This window comes from Chenopodium album, chromosome 13 (genome assembly GCF_948465745.1).
Source record: "Chenopodium album chromosome 13, dcCheAlbu1.1, whole genome shotgun sequence".
Classification (NCBI taxonomy): Eukaryota; Viridiplantae; Streptophyta; class Magnoliopsida; order Caryophyllales; family Amaranthaceae; genus Chenopodium; species Chenopodium album.
In genome coordinates, this window is record NC_137846.1 from 12,734,168 (window position 1) to 12,753,373 (window position 19,206).

Consider the following 19,206-nt stretch of genomic DNA (forward strand, 5'->3'; position numbering starts at 1 on the left):
CTGAATTTTACAACGCTCAACAAAACACTATGAAGAAAGAAGGATGGTGTTTAGGTTTGACCATAGAGTCGGCACATGGCCTTAAATACCCGGCTTGGATCCGGGCAAAGTGCCTTGCTCGGCGAATACGCACCTACGCTAGAGTGTCGTTTGTTCCGGCTCATGCGCCTACTAACACTACTCATATCGACAAGCGTGGTGGCTCGAAACCTAATTGGAACTGTGAGTTTTTGTATTGTTTGAACAAAGATTTGTTGTATGAAAAAAGAGCACAAGATTACTACATAACAATACATATATACGGTGCTGCATTGGGGTTAATGACTAAAGATTGGCATATTGGCAGCACAATAATGGACATAAACGATATCCCTCTCGACAAACGTGGCTTCTTCCGTAATCTAGAGTTATATCGTCTGACCAAGGACGGCCTAGGCCTGCAGCACGCGGCGGGGTGGATCAACATCACGGCCAATGTCATCCCAGAACCCAATCCTAATTGTAAGACTAGCGAGAATATGAATATTTATGAGCGAGCCACGAAAGTATGTAAGGATTGCACACAATGCACGTTTTGCTTGGATGGATGGGATAATAAAGAGCAAACTTGCCTGGCTTTAAAGACATGTGGTCACTGTTCCAGGTGAGCTCCTATACCGAGATGTCTTGGGGTTGGTAAAGGTTTACCATCCAATTTGATGCTTGCATAGTCAGCACATATAATCTAGCCCAGAGGTTATCCAGGAATAACCGCTCTGATGCTAAAGTTATTAATCTGAGGAGGAAGATTTGAAGAGAGAGAAAAGGTGTAGAGAGAGAGAGAGAGAGAGAGATTGTACCTCAATTATGAAAATGTGGCTGGGTATATATAGGGGAATAACCAAGCAGGTGCCACAAGTCCTTATAGGTGGCGCACCGACCTTACAGGTGGCGCACCGACCTTAAAGGTGGCAGGTGCCTGCGTGGTTTTAAGCTGCTCTCCACGTGGCCGAGAAACCGGCCATTGTGGATGCTAAGCTGGTTTTGCTAATTGCTGGCTAATTAGTAACATTAAGTCGGTTATCGGCCAAATAGCTAGGTTGTCGGTATTATCCCATACAACTAGCCCCCCAAGTGGGGACGTTGACAAAAAGTCATCGTTCGCACTTTATGACATTGATCGAGTTGTATAGTCTGGCAAAAAATAAAATGTAGGAGATTAAAAATCTCCGATTTGCCCCCAAAGTGAGCAAAGTACCGATAATGCTTTGCTCAATATGAAAATAAATGTAGGAGATTAAAAAATCTCCGATTTGCCCCCAAAGTGAGCAAAGTATCGATAGTGCTTTGCTCAATATAAAAATAAATGTAGGAGATTAAAAATCTCCGATTTGCCCCCAAAGTGAGCAAAGTACCGATAGTGCTTTGCTCAATATGAAAATAAGTGTGGGAGATTAAAAATCTCCGATAGTTTACTTTGTCTTAGGTATGCTTTTATTTGGACATTGTTATGGGCGGGAAAAATTGAAAATAAGTAAAAAGTATAGGGGCACGTGTCAGACGTCGAGCGTTTCTTGATGAAGAGGTGCTTTTATCCCAGCCGTTGGATTTCATGCACCAAATGTCAAATCAAATTACTATTCACTGGGGGTATAAATAAGGAATACGAACAATTTCGTCATTTCATCTCAATTTCGCGAAAAAATTTCTCAAAAAATTCCCAAAAAATTCCCAAACATAGAGTTTTTTTGCTACTCCGAGTGATTTCTAGTGCGAAGGTACTTTGGGTTCATACTTTGGTCGACGGATTTCAGTTACTTCAAGACTTGGTTGCTCCGTCCTGTTTTTGCGATTCGTCGAAGTTGTTCGCTCCGTGAAGAGGTAAAAAAAAAACTTTGAATTTCTCTTTTTAATTTATTTGCTCGATGTTTGTGACTTGTATGTAGTGGGTTTTGATGTTTCTGTATTTGTTGAGTTGGTTATGCGTGAATCTATAAAAAAAATTCTATTGCGGGTGAGGCCTGTGAGGCTGACCCGTTTGTGCACTTGTCCTTAGCGTTAGAAAAGGAAGCTGAAAAGCCTTCTCAGTTTGTTAACATTGGTATATTAGAAGACATTGATCTTGTTGAACTTGAGTCTATCAGTGTTATTGAGGACGTTGAATCGTATATCTTCCTCGACGAGTACTGGTCTAATCTTGGTAAAATCGGCGTCCAGAAAATGCCGAGAACTAAACGTCCTAGCGTCGATCCTAATCAAGCCGAGAGCGCTGATAGGCGTCCTGGCAAAGAGCCCCTTGTTGACCCTGAAGCCGAAGCGTCTGGTATTAATGAAGATGACGTGGAATCTACCGAACGCAGCGCAGCGTCAGGTAGGGACGAGATCTCAGATGAGGAAGGTGGAGAGAGTGAAGATCAGGGGGAGGAAGAAGAAGCTGGCGGCAGTCAACAACAGTCTGGATCCGATAATGAGGAAGCATTAGATGAGGGTTATAACTCAGAAGATGATGATGAGGAACACCAACGTCCTCTAGAGGTGGCCGACAACTTGAAGGTAAAGACCGTCATGATTGATGACAAATGGTTGGTAACTGCTACCGAGAAGGATTATTGTGGTGTTGGGAAGAGATTTTTCAACCTTCCTGATGACTATGCTCTTACTTTACCGCCTTCTGGTAGTACTGTATTTGACTGCCCAGCTGGGCATATTGCCGTGTATGCTAAACATCTAGAGTTTGGACTCCGCTTTCCGCTTCATCCCTTTATCGAAAAAATGTTTAAGGCTTGGAATATTTGTATTGCCCAGTTGACACCTCCAGCCGTTCGCAATATTGTGTCCTTAGTATGGACGATGATATATATGGATTTTCCGCTAACTTTGAATCTTGTGCGCAAGATTCACCGTCTTAAGAAAGACAGCCAATCACCTGGTTGGTGGTCTCTTTATACTGCTACCGGTAAAATTACAGTGTGGCCAAAGCTGACCAGTTGTAAGAAATGGCAGAATCAATTTTACTTTGTGAAGGTTCCTGATAACTTTGCTTTGCGAAGGACCTTCTATCCTCCTCATACCTGGTTTGACACACTTAGGGATAGGAGTTTAGGCAAGCTTGAACGAAAAGCCTTTCGGTTTTTTGAGTGTATTTATGTTAATGAAGGTAAACAAGTTAAGGCCGTTCCAAGGGAGTGGCTGCCCAACTGTAATTATATCCTGGGCAACGCTCCCCTATCTCATGTCGGTCTCTGCCATACTGATGCAATGGGTATGATTTAAAGTCATCATTGTTGTTATTATTTACTATTATTATTTGTATGTACACATTTTTTGTGTCTTGTAACTATGCTGTAATTCTTTCCCTTCATTTATCTCTCGGGCCGTGATTAACCTTGAGTATTTTTTTCCAAAATTTTGTCCTGACGTGTCATTTTATTATCATGACTTTCTGTTTTATCTGATATTTCCGTTATGCTTATCGCCGTTTGGTTTAATCATTCGTCCGTCATCATTTTAAACAGGTGTCGATAAGCTAGATAACGCCCGACTCGGACTTTATCCTGACGGCAGCGTCAAGCATCAGTGTCCCCCCAACCCCCAAAAAAGCTCGACAACCTTCCCAAGTTTGCTACCAGAGCTCAAAGGGGTAGGCGAAGAGATAGGAGAGACATGACTACTGTTTCTCAATCGAAGCCGGCGGGATCTACTATTCTTCCCCTTAGGAGGGGTGGCGGTGCCGGTAAGTCAAAAAGGACCACTTCAACCAACAGCCGTGATCAGTCCAAGAAACAAAAGACAACTCCCGCTTCTGACCAACAAACAAATCAGCCAAAAGATTCTGCTGCCGAGCTCAGTGTTGTGAATTTGGACGAGGATGATGTCGGTGGTATCGACCTGTCGTCCTTGCGGCCGCCTCGTTCTGAAGCCGAGAAGGTCATTACTGTTAGCAAGGTGACCACTCAGGCTAACATCGGCTTGTCTGGACTTAGCGTCCAGAACGCGTTTGTTCCTGCCTCTGTATCGGAGTTCATCGAGGTACCACATGTGATAATCCCTCAAGAGGTAGCAGATGAGCTATCGGCCTCTCCTGCTGGAAACGCCAGTGAGCCTTGGCGTCCAACACTGATGGTGAACAGAGGTGAGTCTGTTTATTCTGACGATCCGTCATCTGGGGGCAGCCTTGGCTGACGAATGCTGAAAGATCTACCCACTCCTGCCGACAGGCCTACTGGCCGTGTTGTGGCTCCTTGTGGTGAGATGATGAACAATCTGCTGAAGGTATGTTACTTAGATTCTTTTATCTTATTTCCTTTCTCTTTTATCTTATTGATTCACTTTTATCTTATACATTTTGTCTTCTTCTTTTTTTTGTTTTTTTTTTAAAAAAAAGACCGTCAACTCCGCTGTTGAGGTCGTTCATATGTATAGGCATTATCAGAGGCAGGCGGACAAGGCAGAGCTTGTTATGAAAAAAGCTGATGATGAACGCAAGGCCCACAATGCTGAGATTGAAGGTTATAAGGGCAAGCTGAAAGTGATGGAGGGCAAAGCTGCTGACCGTGATGAGCTGTTCAAGAAGCTTGAGGATCAGACTCAGCTAAAGGCTCAAATTGCTGATCTTGAGCAGAAATTGGAAGCCGAGAAGAGCAGCAGGAAGAGGGCCGAGGATAGCCTTGAGCTTATGCGTTCAGAGATGCCTGCCATAAAGCGTAGAGCTGTCAACCGATTTTTACAGTCAGACTTGTATCGTGACAAGTTGGTTGATCGCTATATCGGCGGTTGGGTAGCTGCACATCGATGCGTTTGCAAGGCCGAGGAGTGGGATGAAGAGAAATGGCAAGTAGTGGAGGATGCCTACGGTTCTGACCGACATCTTTCTCCCACTAGTTATGAAAAGGATTATTTTGATGATCCTCCTAGCCTTGCAACCATGAAGAATCTTGACCCTCGCGGCCTTCCTGAAGAGGAGTTTGATGACGCCATTCTTGCTACTCCTACCCATGACGGTGGTTCGGGGAAGGAGTCTGGGCTCAAGAAAGATTAAAGTTTTTGGCCGTCATCTCCAAGGTCCTCAGGCAGCTCTTGCCCTATCTGTATTATGTTTTAACGATAAAACTCTTTATGTTGTTTTTTGTTGGTTTTTTAAAACTTATGTCTGTATGTTCCATGTCCGAGAAGGGACTTAACTTTTCTTAGTCTTTCTTTTCGTTTATCTAACAAGATGATTATTATCACCTGTAAATTATGCTCTGTTTTTTTACTGTAATTATGTTTTTCGCTGAGATATCAGCTGTAAATTTATGTTTGTGTTTGTGCTTTTGTTAGTTATCAACTCTGCTTATCCGTATTATGCTTGCCCCGCAGTTTGACGAGTAAATGTCTTAACATTTATTCGTGAAACTTATTATTGTCCTTGAACAATATACTGCCGTAATGGGTTTGGAAAATTCTGTTATTACCCTTGAACAAAACCTCGTTTTTTCATTGCGACCTTTAGCAGGCTGAGCAACGACAGTGGATCGGACCATCTATTCAACTCACCTTTAGGTGCATAGTTATCCAACCATCTCGGCACTTGAATGGCTGCTACGGCTAGCTAGGCCGTTTGCATGTCCATATCGAAAGTGGGCAGATGGTTCTCGTTTTTGTTGCTGAGTGTTTTGCATTCTCATTAACGGCTTTCCGCCAAAATAAAACTTGCGTACAAAGTACAAAATACATATCAAATATTTATGCCGACATCTAAGAACTTCAAATTTAACCACTACTAGTACAAATTATATAGAACTAAACATAGTACTTTATTAGGACAGCTGCATTCCAAACATTCTTTAACTGGGCTCCCTCTAGTGTCATAAGACGATAGGAACCTTGGCGTATTGTTTCGTATATTTGATATGGGCCTTCCCAGTTTGCCGTGAATTTACCATCGGCATTTCCTTTTCCCGTTGCGGCTGTTCTACGCAATACTAGGTCTCCATCTTATAACGGCCTATGGCTGACGCATTTGTTGTAGGCTTGACTCATTCTGTTCTTGTAACTTGCAGACTTAATGTAAGCCATTAGCCTTACTTCTGGTAAGAAGTCTAACTGCTGCCGTAGTAGCAAGTCATTTTGATCCTCGCAGAAGAGTTGAATTCGAAATGTCGGTAACCCTACTTCTGCAGGGATGACGGCCTCCGATCCGAACGCCAGATTGAAAGGTGATTCTCCTGTCGCCTCTTTAGTTGTCGTCCTGTTAGCCCATAATATTTCCGGCACCAAGTCTGCCCAAAGTCCTTTGGCGTCTTCAATCTTTTTTTTAGCGCGGTTAGTATCTGCTTGTTAGCGGCTTCAGCTTGACCATTGGATTGAGGGTGGCAAACTGCGGCATATGCGAACTTCACCTTATATATACTGAGGAAATCTTTGACCGGTTTACAGTCAAATTGGGAACCGTGATCAAATACCATCGCTATCGGCAACCCAAATCTGGTGAAAATGTTTTTCCAGATAAACTTCTTTACTTCATTAGCAGTTATTTTCGCAACTGGCTCCGCCTCTATCCATTTCGTGAAGTAGTCTATTCCTACTATCAGAAATTTACGGCCTCCTGTTACCGAAGTAAAGGGTCCGACAATAACCATTCCCCATTGGGCGAATGGGATAGGGTTGAGGATAGGTATTAGGTCGTTAGGTGGTTGATTTATTGCTGGACCAAATTTCTGACACTTATCACACTTCTTGGCGTAGGATAGAGTATCCGAACTCATTATCGGCCAATAATAGCCTCTTTTCATTGCTTCTAAGGACATTGATCTGCCGCCTGAGTGATTACCGCAGTCACCCTCGTGTATTTCTTCTATTAATCTCGCTGACTCATATGACGTTAAACATCTACACAATGGCAGCGAGAAGCCTCTCTTGTATAGCATGCCCCGAAACATAATGAACCAGACGCTATCCTTCTTGATCTTCTGTGCGTCACCTTTATTTGTCGGAAGCACACCCTGTAACTTATATGCCAGAATATCGTCATACCATTCTCGTCTTTGCGTTACGCAATTTACTTCTTTCTGTACTTTTTCATCTATACTCTTTTGTTCCAGAACCTCAACCATCACTGTACGTTCTAAGTTATTAAAGCTAGAACTTGCCAGCTTTGCTAATGCGTCTGCTTGAGTGTTTTGTCCACGAGGTATTAGGTTGATTACAAATTGATCAAGTGTTGTTGCTGCATTTCGGAGTTTTTCTAGATAGGCCATCATTGTCGGCTCACGTGCTTCGTACGTTCCATCAAAGTGGCTTGCTATTAACTGTGAATCTGTGGAGAGCTCTACTTTCCTTGCTTCTGCCGCTATGCATAACTGGACCCCGGCCAGTGCCGCTTCGTACTCGGCTTCGTTATTAGATGCCTTAAACATGAATATTATTGCATACTCGAATACATCTCCTTGTGGAGAAGTCAGGATAATACCAGCCCCGGATCCTGTTGCGGCCGAAGAGCCGTCAACTGATACTTTCCATATGCCGACCTCATCGTCCTCTTCAGTGTAAGAGGTTTCGACTATGAAATCGGATAAGGCCTGGGCCTTGATCGACACCCGTGGCTTATAAATCAGCATATACTCCGACAACTCAATCGCCCATTTCAGCAGATGGCCAGAGGTTTCCATCTTTTGAAGGGATTTCTCTAACGGTTGATTTGTTAAGATCTCAATGGCATGTGCGTCAAAGTATGGTCGCAGTTTTCTTACCGCTATTACGACTGCATATGCGGTTTTTTCTACCAGGGGGTATCGTCGTTCTGCAGCATTTAACACATGGCTTACAAAATATATAGGCATCTGTGTTTTCTTGCGTTCCACTAATAGCACTGCCGCTACTGTTTTTGGGGACGCCGAGATGTAAAGTTGTAGTGTTTCCCCCGTTTCTGGCCTTGCTATTGTTGGTAATGATCGTAGATGATTCTTAACTGCTTCTAATGCTTTGACCTGCTCTGGTCCCCAAACAAAAGTCTTGTTTTGACGTAGAACTACGAAGAACGGCAGGGCCTTGTCGGCTGATTTGCTGATGAATCTTGTTAACGCCGCCATTCAGCCCGTTAACTTTTGTATGTCTTTAATCGATCTCGGTTGCGGAAGGCTGAGGATAGCTTCAATTTTATCGGGATTAGCGTCTATTCCTCTTTCGCTAACCATGAAGCCTAAGAATTTTCCCGATTTTACTCCGAACACACACTTCTCGGGATTTAGTTTCATTCGATACCGTCGAAGAGTGTCAAATGTCTCCTTTAAGTCTTTAATATGATCTGCAGCTAAACGACTTTTTACGATGGAGTCATCTACATAAACTTCGACATTTCTTCCTTTTTGGTCTGCAAAGACCTTATCTACCAGTTTTTGGTATGTTGCTCCCGCATTCCTTAGCCCAAAAGGCATGGCCTTATAGCAATAAACTCCAGCATCTGTGATGAATGCCGCTTTGTTTCGATCTAGCTGATAGAGGCTGACTTGGTGGTATCCGGAAAAGGCATCCATAAAACTTAAAAGTGCATGGCCTAACGTGGAGTCAACCAGTCGATCTATTCTCGAAAGTGGATAGCAGTCTTTTGGGCAAGCCTTGTTCAAATTCGTAAAATCAACGCACATTCTCCACTTTCCTGACGGCTTTCTAACCATTACGACATTGGCTAACCATTCTGGATATGTGCATGGCTCTATGAAACCTGCCGCTAACAACTTGTTCACTTCTGCTTGTATCGCTTCGATTTTTTCTGTTGAGAAGTTTCTTTTCTTCTGTCGTACCGGTCTGGCTCGCCTATCAACATTCAACCTATGCACCATTATATCAGGGTGAATACCTGGCATTTCATCGGCCGAGAATGCGAAAACATCAGCATTCTCCCTCAGGAGTTCAATCAAGTGGCATTGCATATCGCTATCCATATCGGATCCAATCTTCACTGTACGATTCGCAACCCCGGGCTGCAATTCAATATCAATAGTTTCTCCTCCCGGCAGCGGTCTTGGGACGGTTATGGGCCTTGTGTCAAAATTCGACATTGCTAAATCTTGGGTAGAAGGGGATCGTTCCCTTTTCTGATTGTGCAAGTTCGTTGAACTTTGTCGGCAAGGTTGCTTTAATGCCGACACATAGCATTCTCTTGCCATCGTCTGGCTGCCTCGGATGCGCTCTGTTTTGCCGATATTAGACACATAAACCATCGTGAGGTGATATGTCGATACCACTGCTTGCACATCATGAATTAATGGTCTACCAACAATAACGTTGTATGTTGACGGTACGTCTACAATCAGGAATTCCGTCATCACGTCCCGTGCCATCGACCCTTCCCCGATTCTGACTTGTAATATTATGCTTCCTTCGGGTCTGACCGTTGACCCGTTAAAACCGATAACCGGGTATGACACCGGCGTCAAGTACTTTCGGCCTATCATCATTGCATCAAACACTCTTGCGAATAAAATGTTTGCTGAGCTGCCCCCGTCTACCAACGCGCGCTTAACGTCGCACCCATTAATTGCTAATATCAACACTAACGGGTTGTCATGAGGAAAAACTATACCCTTTGCATCATCCTCAGAGAATGATACACATGGCATCGTCGCGGGCCGAGGTCGTTCGTCCACTCCTAAAGCATTCACCACGTGTTTGAACTCCGACAAACTTTTCTTTGCACCGCTAACGGAACCCCCATGCACGGGCCCTCCGGTAATTACCTCTATGGTTATTTTACGTCCAAGAATCGTAGTACCTTGCCGGTAAGAATCAGCGTGACCTGAACGGTAGGTATCATCTTGTATTGATGGGTCTCCTTGCTTCCGATATTCTGTTTGTCGGGCCAATGGTGCGGGCTGTCGGCTTGTTCCTCCCTGAGACCGGTATTGGGAAAGGTGTCCCTTTCTAATAAGGTCTTCAATGTTTTCTTTCAACTGGATACACTCCTCAGTGTAATGGCCGACATCCTTGTGGAACATGCAGTATTTCTTTATGTCTCGGCCCTTCGTTATCATTGGTGCTGGCCGAGTCCAATCTTCCTTGTGCTAATTTATTGAATAAATAGCGGCCCTTGGTGTGTTCAGTTGGGTATAATTATTGTATCGTCCCAGGCCTCTGGCAGGTCTATTTGCTTTCTGCGGGTTCTGCCTTCTAATCCCTTCCACCGGGGTTTCTGCTGATACATATGTGTTTTGTCGCCGAGATGGTTCTGCCGGGGTCGCCTGGTTGCCTGCTTTCAGAAGTTCTTCGCTCTTGATGTATTCATGAGCTTTGCTAAATGCTATCCCCGGGTTGGGGAAAGATTTCTGTGCCATGTATCTCTTAAAATCACTGTCGACCAAGCCACTCATCAAGGCCATGACGGCTATCTCTTGCTGTAATTTTGGAATGGTATTAGTTTCATTATTGAAACGCCGAACGAAATCTCTCAGTGATTCGTCCCTTCTTTGCCTGATAGACATGAGTTCCCCTAAGGTTCTCTGTCTTGCACTGTTGCTCACATATTGGCTTGTGAACATCTCGACAAGGGTCTCAAAATAGTCGATGGATCTGGGCGGGAGATTAGTGAACCAATCTGAGGCAGCCCCCACCAATGTTGTAGGAAAAACTTTGCACCACACAGCATCGGTGTCGGTATATAACAGCATATGGCTTTCAAAGGCCGCTATATACCTCTTTGGATCACCTTTGCCGTCATAGGTGCATGCCAGCATTTTTATTTTTTCCATTTGCTGATCAAGGACCTCTTGCGTAAAGGGAGATGTCCTTGGTCGGATGATAGCCCTGGCTAGATGCCTTGGCGGCCCGCTGCTGGCCTCGTGCCGGTATGATTCTGATTCCCCCCTTTGCATAGTTCTCGTGACCTGTCGCTCAGAGGGCATCACCGTTTCACGCGGTGGTGGTGGTGGTCGTGGCTGAGGCTGCTGCTCGGCCTGATTGAACTGATCTTCGAGGTTGATGATTACGGGCACTGCCGGCCTTCTCTGTGGTTCCTTCGTGGCCGCAGCCTCGGCCTCTTTCCTTTTACGGGACATTGCTTGCATGACTTTGGCCGTTATCTCTAACTCTTCTGGAGTGAACTCTCCCAAAGGATCCGGGAATGGTGCCTGAGTTCTTTCCGGTGTTAGCGGTACGTTTACAGTGTCCTTATGAAGAAGGTGGGTTTCGTCCTCCACCGTTATTTCTGGTATGGTGTTTACGGCCTTGTTGCCGTCAGTGGCTAAGATGCCGCTATCAAAATTCCGGTTTTCTGATTCTGGGATGGGTGCAGTTTCGGTATTTCCTTCCATGACTGCGGGAGGTCTTTTTTGGACGATAGAAGTTATTACTCACCCCTCCTTCTAGCGCCAATTGTTCCGGGTGAGCTCCGATACCGAGATGTCTTGGGGTTGGTAAAGGTTTACCGTCCAATTTGATGCCTGCACAGTCAGCACAGATAATCTAGCCCGGGGGTTATCCAAGAATAACCGCTCCGATGCTAAAGTTAGTAATCTGAGGAGGAAGGTTTGAAGAGAGAGAAAAGGTGTAGAGAGAGAGAGAGATTGTACCTCAATTATGAAAATGTGGCTGGGTATATATTGGGGAATAACCAAGCAGGTGCCATAAGTCCTTATAGGTGGCGCACCGACCTTAAAGGTGGCAGGTGCCTGCGTGGTTTTAAGCTGCTCTCCACGTGGCCGAGAAACCGGCCATTGTGGATGCTAAGCTGGTTTTGCTAATTGCTGACTAATTAGTAACATTAAGTCGGTTATCGGCCAAATAGCTAGGTTGTCGGTATTATCCCATACAGTCACAAATTTCACATGGATGGTTTTCTTTCTTGGTTGATAACGGCCAACAATATCTCTTGTCCTAATTGTCGTACTCAGTTTCGTCATTACGACATTGTCCCTCTTTAGATTTACGTAGTAGCATGTATATTCAAAAGGAAAAACAATAGGATATGTGGAAATTATATTCAATATAGTTAGATGAGATTGAAGGAGTCGATGTTGTTAAAGTTTAGTTCTGGGTTGGGTTAATTAATAAGGTAGATATACAAAATGACAACATACTACACCACACATGCTGTGATATGTAAATTAAGACAATTTGGCTACAATTATTATTGTGTTTTGGTCAACTTTAAGCTAGCTGGAGTTTTTGTTGAATGTATCATGTATGTGTGTTTGGATATGGGGCTACAACTCCGACTTGAAAAAAGCTCAACGTGTCTGAACGTATTTAAACCAATTTAAACTTATTAGACATCAGAGGGTATTATTAGCTATTACTCTGTAACAAATATACTTATGTACTTTAATGGCTTAGTATATCTTAATTGACCCTTAGTAGATCGAACTTATCTAAACTCAATTAACTCTTACTCCATCAGTTTTAAAATAAATGCTCTAATTTTTCAAAGTAGCTTACACTGAGAAAAAATTTCATTGCAATATTACGTGGGGCAAATTTCCTCAAAATATTCTAGCTAGATATCGTCTGATTTACAAATTCTTGCATAACTTAGCAGACAGAAGAATCAGTTGCACAGTGGTAGCTACATCTCACTATAGTCGTGTAAGAATGATTTTTCTTTCTTCCCCATAAGGATTTCAGCCAGTTCTACCAAGAGTATGGCGCGCAACATACTGTGGAAACTGTCAAGCACAGTACTACACTACATTTTTTGTCGTTTCAAGCCATGTCATGTAACTGTACTACGCTTTCTGCCCTTCAGAAAGGCCATTACCATTGCAAGTTGATAGCAAGATCTAGTAGCAATTCAACTTGGCGAATAGCTCGTTGTTTCTCTTGGTGTTTTAACCGAGCTGCAACAGAGTCTGGGTCAAGGCCTTGCGTTGTCTGTAGTTCCTGCTGTCCAGCTCTCACCTCTTGCAGTAATGCATCAACTTCTCTCACGAAATCAACCCTTAGAAGAACCTCGTCGGTCTCCAATGGAGGATATAATGGACCTTGATGCTGGATTAGCCAATTAGTTTATCAGAATCGGCTGCATATATTAACAATTACCACAACAGATATTAAAAAAAAAGGTCCATTTTCTAGCAGCAATTTCCCAATTTAAAGTCGATAGTTCACTATCACCAACCAATTCAGCTTTCTTTATTTATTAATGAGATGAACAATCAGTAATACATGACTGTAAATCTGACCTAAATTTCACTTTGATAACAATGATGGAATTTGCAACTTTTTTTTCACCTTAATCAATGGAAACAATAGATTTTAAGCACTACATTCATAGGTTGATGCGGTACAAGTGTAAAACTCATGCTGGTCCTTTGATGTCAAACAACAAATTTAAGACTAGTAAATTTGATTACTAGGTATATCAGAAGTAAATTTCAAAGGGAAATTTAAGTGCGCCAAGATTGAACAATTGAATGATTAATGGTATAGCCACTAAATGGAAAGCAGCTAGAAGATAAACATCATAGTCTAAATTGGAAGAAAAAAAGGTCAAGCTATCAGCCAGAAATCAGAATGCATGCAAAATACGACTACAGTTGACTTGAGCAGCCAATGCTCACTAGCTTTGAACCCCTCCCCCCCCCCCCCCCCCCCTCCCTCCCTCTCTCTCTCTCTCTCTTCCCCCACTCCCCAACAACTAAAAAAAAAAATTGGGCATTGTAATCACACAAAATGGTAATTGTACCTTATCTAAGTTGAATCCTGCAGGAACAATGATGCTGAAAGGATCCTCCCGCGGGAATGTCTCAATCATAAGCTTCTTGCATTCCTTTAGCCAGCCTTCATCATCAAACCCATCATGCATATTCAAAAGGTCGTTGAGCAGTCTCATGGCAGCCGAAGCCTCTCGTTTCAATATCTCAGTCTAAATTTTGATTAAGACATGCAATAATTAAATAATCTTGGCATGGATAACAAAGGGTCTCATTTAATACACATGAGAAATACTCCCTTTTTCAAAAATAAAGGTTGTGTATACTAAAAGGTGTGAGATAGGTTGCCCCTATTTACATAGTAAAGGTTGTGTATACTAAAAGGTGTGGAATAAGGAAGATAGGGTGGGAAGAACATAAATATTACAAATACTAATTTATTTTAGTAAAATTATGTTGCAATTTTTCAGCCCTTCTAGATTAGTTACTCATTTGAAGGCCCCTAAGGACTCTTTAAGTTTCAACTTGTCAATGTTATATTGATGTCCCTTCCCCAGTGTGAGCTCTACATTTCTGCTTAAATTTTTCTAAATTTTAAGAGCGTTTTGGGCAACAACAGCAAATATGGACTGAAATGGGTACGGTAATGAGCTTCTATCACACTTAATTCTATATTCTAAAAGATGTCTGCTTTCTTTATATTGTTTTGTTCTATGTTGACGTTCACTTTAAAAGCAAACAAGGAAATTGACAACAAAGTCAGAAGCTGTTCTCCGGAGTCCCTTGACTAACTCATGAAATGGGTTTAGCTGCAATTAGATGATAAAATTTTGTGCACTTTTTCACCAGGTTGCAATACTTCCATAGTTCCATGTGTTTGTAAACTGCATCTGGATATTACAAAAATGACTGCTATATGTCTTAGATCAATCACAAGGGTTCCTTACAAATATAACAAGGACAAAGCATACATACCTCAACCCTTCTGTACAGGAGATCCAAACTTCTGATTGCATCTTTCTCATCCTGTACAAAGATGTGAATAGATCTCAGCAAGATAAAAAACCAGAGGAGATACAGAGGCCAAGACATAAGCAAGATTGACAACAAAATCTCAGCAGGAAATTTGATTCTCCATGTGATTGATTTCTTTGAGGTGCAGCTAAAATTAATGGTTGAATAAATTTCCTGAGTTATTTATCTTTTTTTTTTTTTTTTTCTTTTGAGTAATTGTTTCATTAGATTTTTAGTTTGTTCAATTATTAACACTTAATAAGTTAATATTTATCCTTTCCAAGATTGCAGTGTTGTGGGAATCGACTGTCTTGCAGTGATTTTGAAACGAACAATGTCATTATACCATTAAATTCTCCTTTCTGTGATGAACATACATCATCTTCCTTAAAATTACACAAAATATATGTCAAATATGTGATTGGAGAGAACATAACATGAACACAGAAACCAGAGGACAGAAGCAAGTTGCTCTATAAAGTAGACTTAACTACAGAACGCTAATATAACCAACATAAGCAACCAACAACTTAAATGCAGACGAACACCTGTTCTATTCTAATATGAAAGAAGGCATATAAAAAACATACATCTCTTCTAGCAAGATCAAGTCGATTCCAGATGACCATTAGAACAAGTTCGTCAAGCTCCCCTCTCTCTGCAGCTTCTTCAATTTTCTACAAAACAGAAACACATCAAAAATGCTCCAAAACTTATAGATTTTGATCCTTGAAGATCAGTACAGCTGTAGGGTGATTCAATTTTGCAGGTTCAAGACATGTTTTACTCCCGGAAGCAGCTCCAGAAAAATTGGTATGTGGAAACAAACAGTTTTAGCTCACCCATTATCCCAACAAGTTCTCAGAGAAGTTTATTTATTGGATACAAGTAATCTTTAAATTAGCATATCATGTAGGAGAAGGTTTAGGGTGACAATTAGCACACCTCAAATTCAATACAATACTTTCAAAACAGACCACCTAAATAAAGGCATACAAAAGTTCACGAGTTAGTAAGGTTTCTCAAAACTTGAAGATACTATTTTACTTTTGAAGCAGCCTGCCAAGCTATTAATTCATCAGTTTGGTAGGTTATAAAACTGTGAGCAATAAAATAAAGTTGACATGACCTTAGAACAAGTGGTTTTCAGCTTTTTTTTTTTTTTTTTTTTTTTTTTTTAGCACAGAGCAGTATTGTACCAGGGATGGTAGGGAGGCATGAAGAAGCTAGAACCAATGCTTAAGATACACAACTCAAATTTCCAGCACTAACTTCCCACTTTAATTAATGGAGCGCATTAGACATATTGATTTTTAAATTCTAAGAATCCAGCAATATATAAGGTGTATAAAGATAAAACTTCTCTACTATTCGATAAAGAGTTGAGACGATGTGGGAAAATGGAGCAAAAAGGTATTTAGAAAATTTAGCTATGACTGCCTATGATATTATATAAAGCTTTCTGAGATTTGGGTAATAGAATAAGTGGTTCAACAATCTTATTTCTCTATATGAAAGATGTACTCAAGATACTGGACTGAGTTGTTAAGATCATGGGTACCTTTCGAAAAGGATGCACTCTATTAGATTTTGTGAAGGAAGAAGATAGCCTATAAGGACGACCACTCTCAGTTTAGGCTTCCTTCTTTAAAAGGTAACTTTCTGATTCTTCATAATAACATGCAGGTAGCAAACAGCTTTGACATATCGATTCTATAGGTTGGTTCTGTTCAAGCTAAGAGATACGCTCATGATGAATTCTGCATGGAAACATAGAGCTTCTGAAATCAAATTGATGTGTTACCTGTTCTACTTCTTCTTCAGCCCTAATAAAGCTCGATACCAATTTTCTTGCTTTCCTAACATCTTCATCTGGAAAACCTTTCAGACGTGCACCAATTTCACGGTACTCTTGGACCTTCTTTTCCTCCTCTAGGTCCTCTTCTAGGCGTTTCCGATTAAGTTCTCTGGTCTTTTCACGCTGTTCTGCCTGCCAATCCTGTTATAAGACAATGTCAGCTTATTCAGAAAAAAAAAAATATTAAGTAACTACAATCTTAGCCAGTCTTTGTTCACAACTAGCCTTTTATTTCCATATTAGATAAGTAGTTATAAGGAAAAACTTGCATATCTAAAATACATCAGTTTACAACATTTTCAAAACAAACAAGTGCAGCAGTGCTGAAAATTTGAAATAAATGTCCGTCTCAACTCTCAAGAGCTACGACATCACAGAAGAACAATTGTACTACAACCATAACATTTCACATTCTTGTTACAATTTCGATGCTGACTTTCACCGTATAAAATATTGAAATAGACTTTAGACATTTGCAGTTGTTCTTATGCAACTTAAGAGCACAAAAGTACAGGTTTCTGAATTCTGAAGACAACTTTTTCTGTATTGCCATCTTTAATTTCTCAATCACACTCGCGTTACAAACTTACAACTACATTACGATAGTTTACATGACACAAATATGTCAATTCTCATCTATCCGATTATCCACAACTGTCTAAAATATTATTGAGCAACCACAGAACTTATGTACCATTCTATGCCCAAAAAAAACACTTCCTGAGTTAGATTATCCTGGCCACTTAAAAAATATTGTTTGCTAATTCAAACTAATCTTCAGCAAAATGAATACAATTTTGGCAGCACAAACAAAATGAAACAAAATAATTAACACCCAGATAAATAAAGTAATTAAAACCCAGAAGCAAATAAAGATAATTATAAGTAATAAAAAAAAAACCAATGAAAAAATAAATTTTAAAAGAACATACATCATCATAAAATTCTGGAGATAAACCTGGGGGTAATTCTTGCAAATCTTGGTCCTCTTTGCTCTTAGTCCACCTCAAAATTCCTGTTTAAATTGGGAAAATGAAGAACAATTATCAATAGAAATTGGGAAATAAAAATAAAAAACAAAAGAAGAAGAAGAATTAGCAGGAGTAAATTACTGACCAGAAGCAGAAAATTGTTGGTTAAAAAGAGGAGACAGATTAATGAAAGTGGGTGGAGTAGCAAAGCGTGTAATTTGATGGGGTGAGAAAAATAGGTGTGTTAGTTGACGCCCTCTTGCTTCCATGGTTGCTGGGTTCAGAACCTCAAATGGAGGTCTTTTTTCAGTGTAACTGTGAAATGCCCAAATTCTGTATTTTCAAGAATTGAGTAATTATCATTATGTTTTTATGTTTTTTATTGGAAAATTTTTGAACCAGAATTGAAAGTTTGATTAATTTGGCAGCGAGAGAGGACTAGTAGGGGTGTTTACGGGTCGGTTTGGTTCTTAATCCAAAACCAAATTGTAAAAATACAGTTTGATATTTTACCAAATCAAATCAATATGTATTACGTGTCAAATCGGACTAAACTAAACCGCATTATAACAGTTTGGTGCGGTTTGCCAAAAATCCAAGTTACTCAGTTTGAGTAAAAACTAAAGTGCACACGCTAGTTATTTTGCTACGTAAGGTCGGGTAAATTTATCAGCCAGGTAAGATTGATTAAAATATTGTTACTATCCTGTCGAAAAAATAAATAAAAATATTGTTATTATTCTTGTTTGTCTTTAGAATTGGGCATCGTGCCTAGTGGTGGCTCGTGTCGTGTCGTGCCTGCATTTTGACGGTCCGTGCCGTGCTGGGCCACCATTTTGCACACCCTAGCCCATGGCACATCACGGCCTACGTGTCTGGCGTGCCATGCCGATGCCTTCCATGTTTATTTTTATTTAATATCGATATATTTTTTTGAACAACTTTTAAAATGGATACATTATTTAAATAATTTTATTAATTTATGTGTATGTTATTTTATTGTTATAATGTTATTATTGTTCTTTTTATTATTATAGTTCTTTATTATTTATGTTATTTTTATTATTAATTTATTTGAAGCAGAGAATGAGTAGTCGTTTTGCACGGGACGTGCCGTGCCCGACGTGCCACATGCCGTGCTTGGTCGTGCCATGTGTCGTGCTGACGGGCCTTGCTCGCGGTCCAAGTACCATGCCGCCCACGGGTTCGTGTCGTGCCCGTGCCAAATTTTCGAAATCGTGTTCACAACACGGCCCAGGGCCCACTCCTCGGTCATTGTGTCGTGCCATGCCGCTGGCGTGCTCGTGAACAAAATTTTCCCTACACTCTAGTGTATGCAGCTTCCCCTACACCCCCCCTTCTATACTACGTCAATTTCATCATCTTTTTTTTTTTTAGGAACGTCAATTTCATCATCTAGTGACACCTTTTGCATGAGTTTTGTTTTCCCTTTTTTTCCTTTCTTTCATTACTTTCCAATCAAGCAAGTATGTAAATATTTTTACAAACCCAAATTGCTTCATTTTCTTTCTCCTCTTTTTCACAAATTTCATTTTCTCTCTCCTTGTTTTCACTGATTTCATCTTCTCTCTCCATTTTTTTTTTAAATTTTCTCTCTCTTCTTCCATGGAGATTTCTAGCTCAATTCCATGGAGTGAGTTTTATAAATTTATTTACTCCATTTTCTTATTACTCTACTCTGTATTTTTATTTTGATATTTATCTAGTTTTAATCTACAGTTTGATTGCAATTTCTTCTATC

General features: G+C 40.9%; 1 protein-coding gene across 1 annotated transcript; it reads right to left on the bottom strand.

Annotated features, from left to right (window-relative positions):
• Nucleotides 1-12,389: 12,389 nt before the first annotated feature.
• LOC145576343 (protein PALE CRESS, chloroplastic-like) lies at nt 12,390-17,857 on the bottom strand. Its single transcript, XM_081634115.1, has 7 exons — nt 17,590-17,857; nt 17,406-17,488; nt 16,420-16,614; nt 15,206-15,292; nt 14,577-14,627; nt 13,634-13,813; nt 12,390-12,936 (listed from the first exon to the last, which is right to left on the bottom strand). Exons 1-7 carry the CDS (start codon nt 17,711-17,713, stop codon nt 12,703-12,705), a joined length of 954 nt encoding a protein of 317 aa, XP_081490241.1. The 5' UTR covers nt 17,714-17,857; the 3' UTR covers nt 12,390-12,702.
• Nucleotides 17,858-19,206: the final 1,349 nt, after the last annotated feature.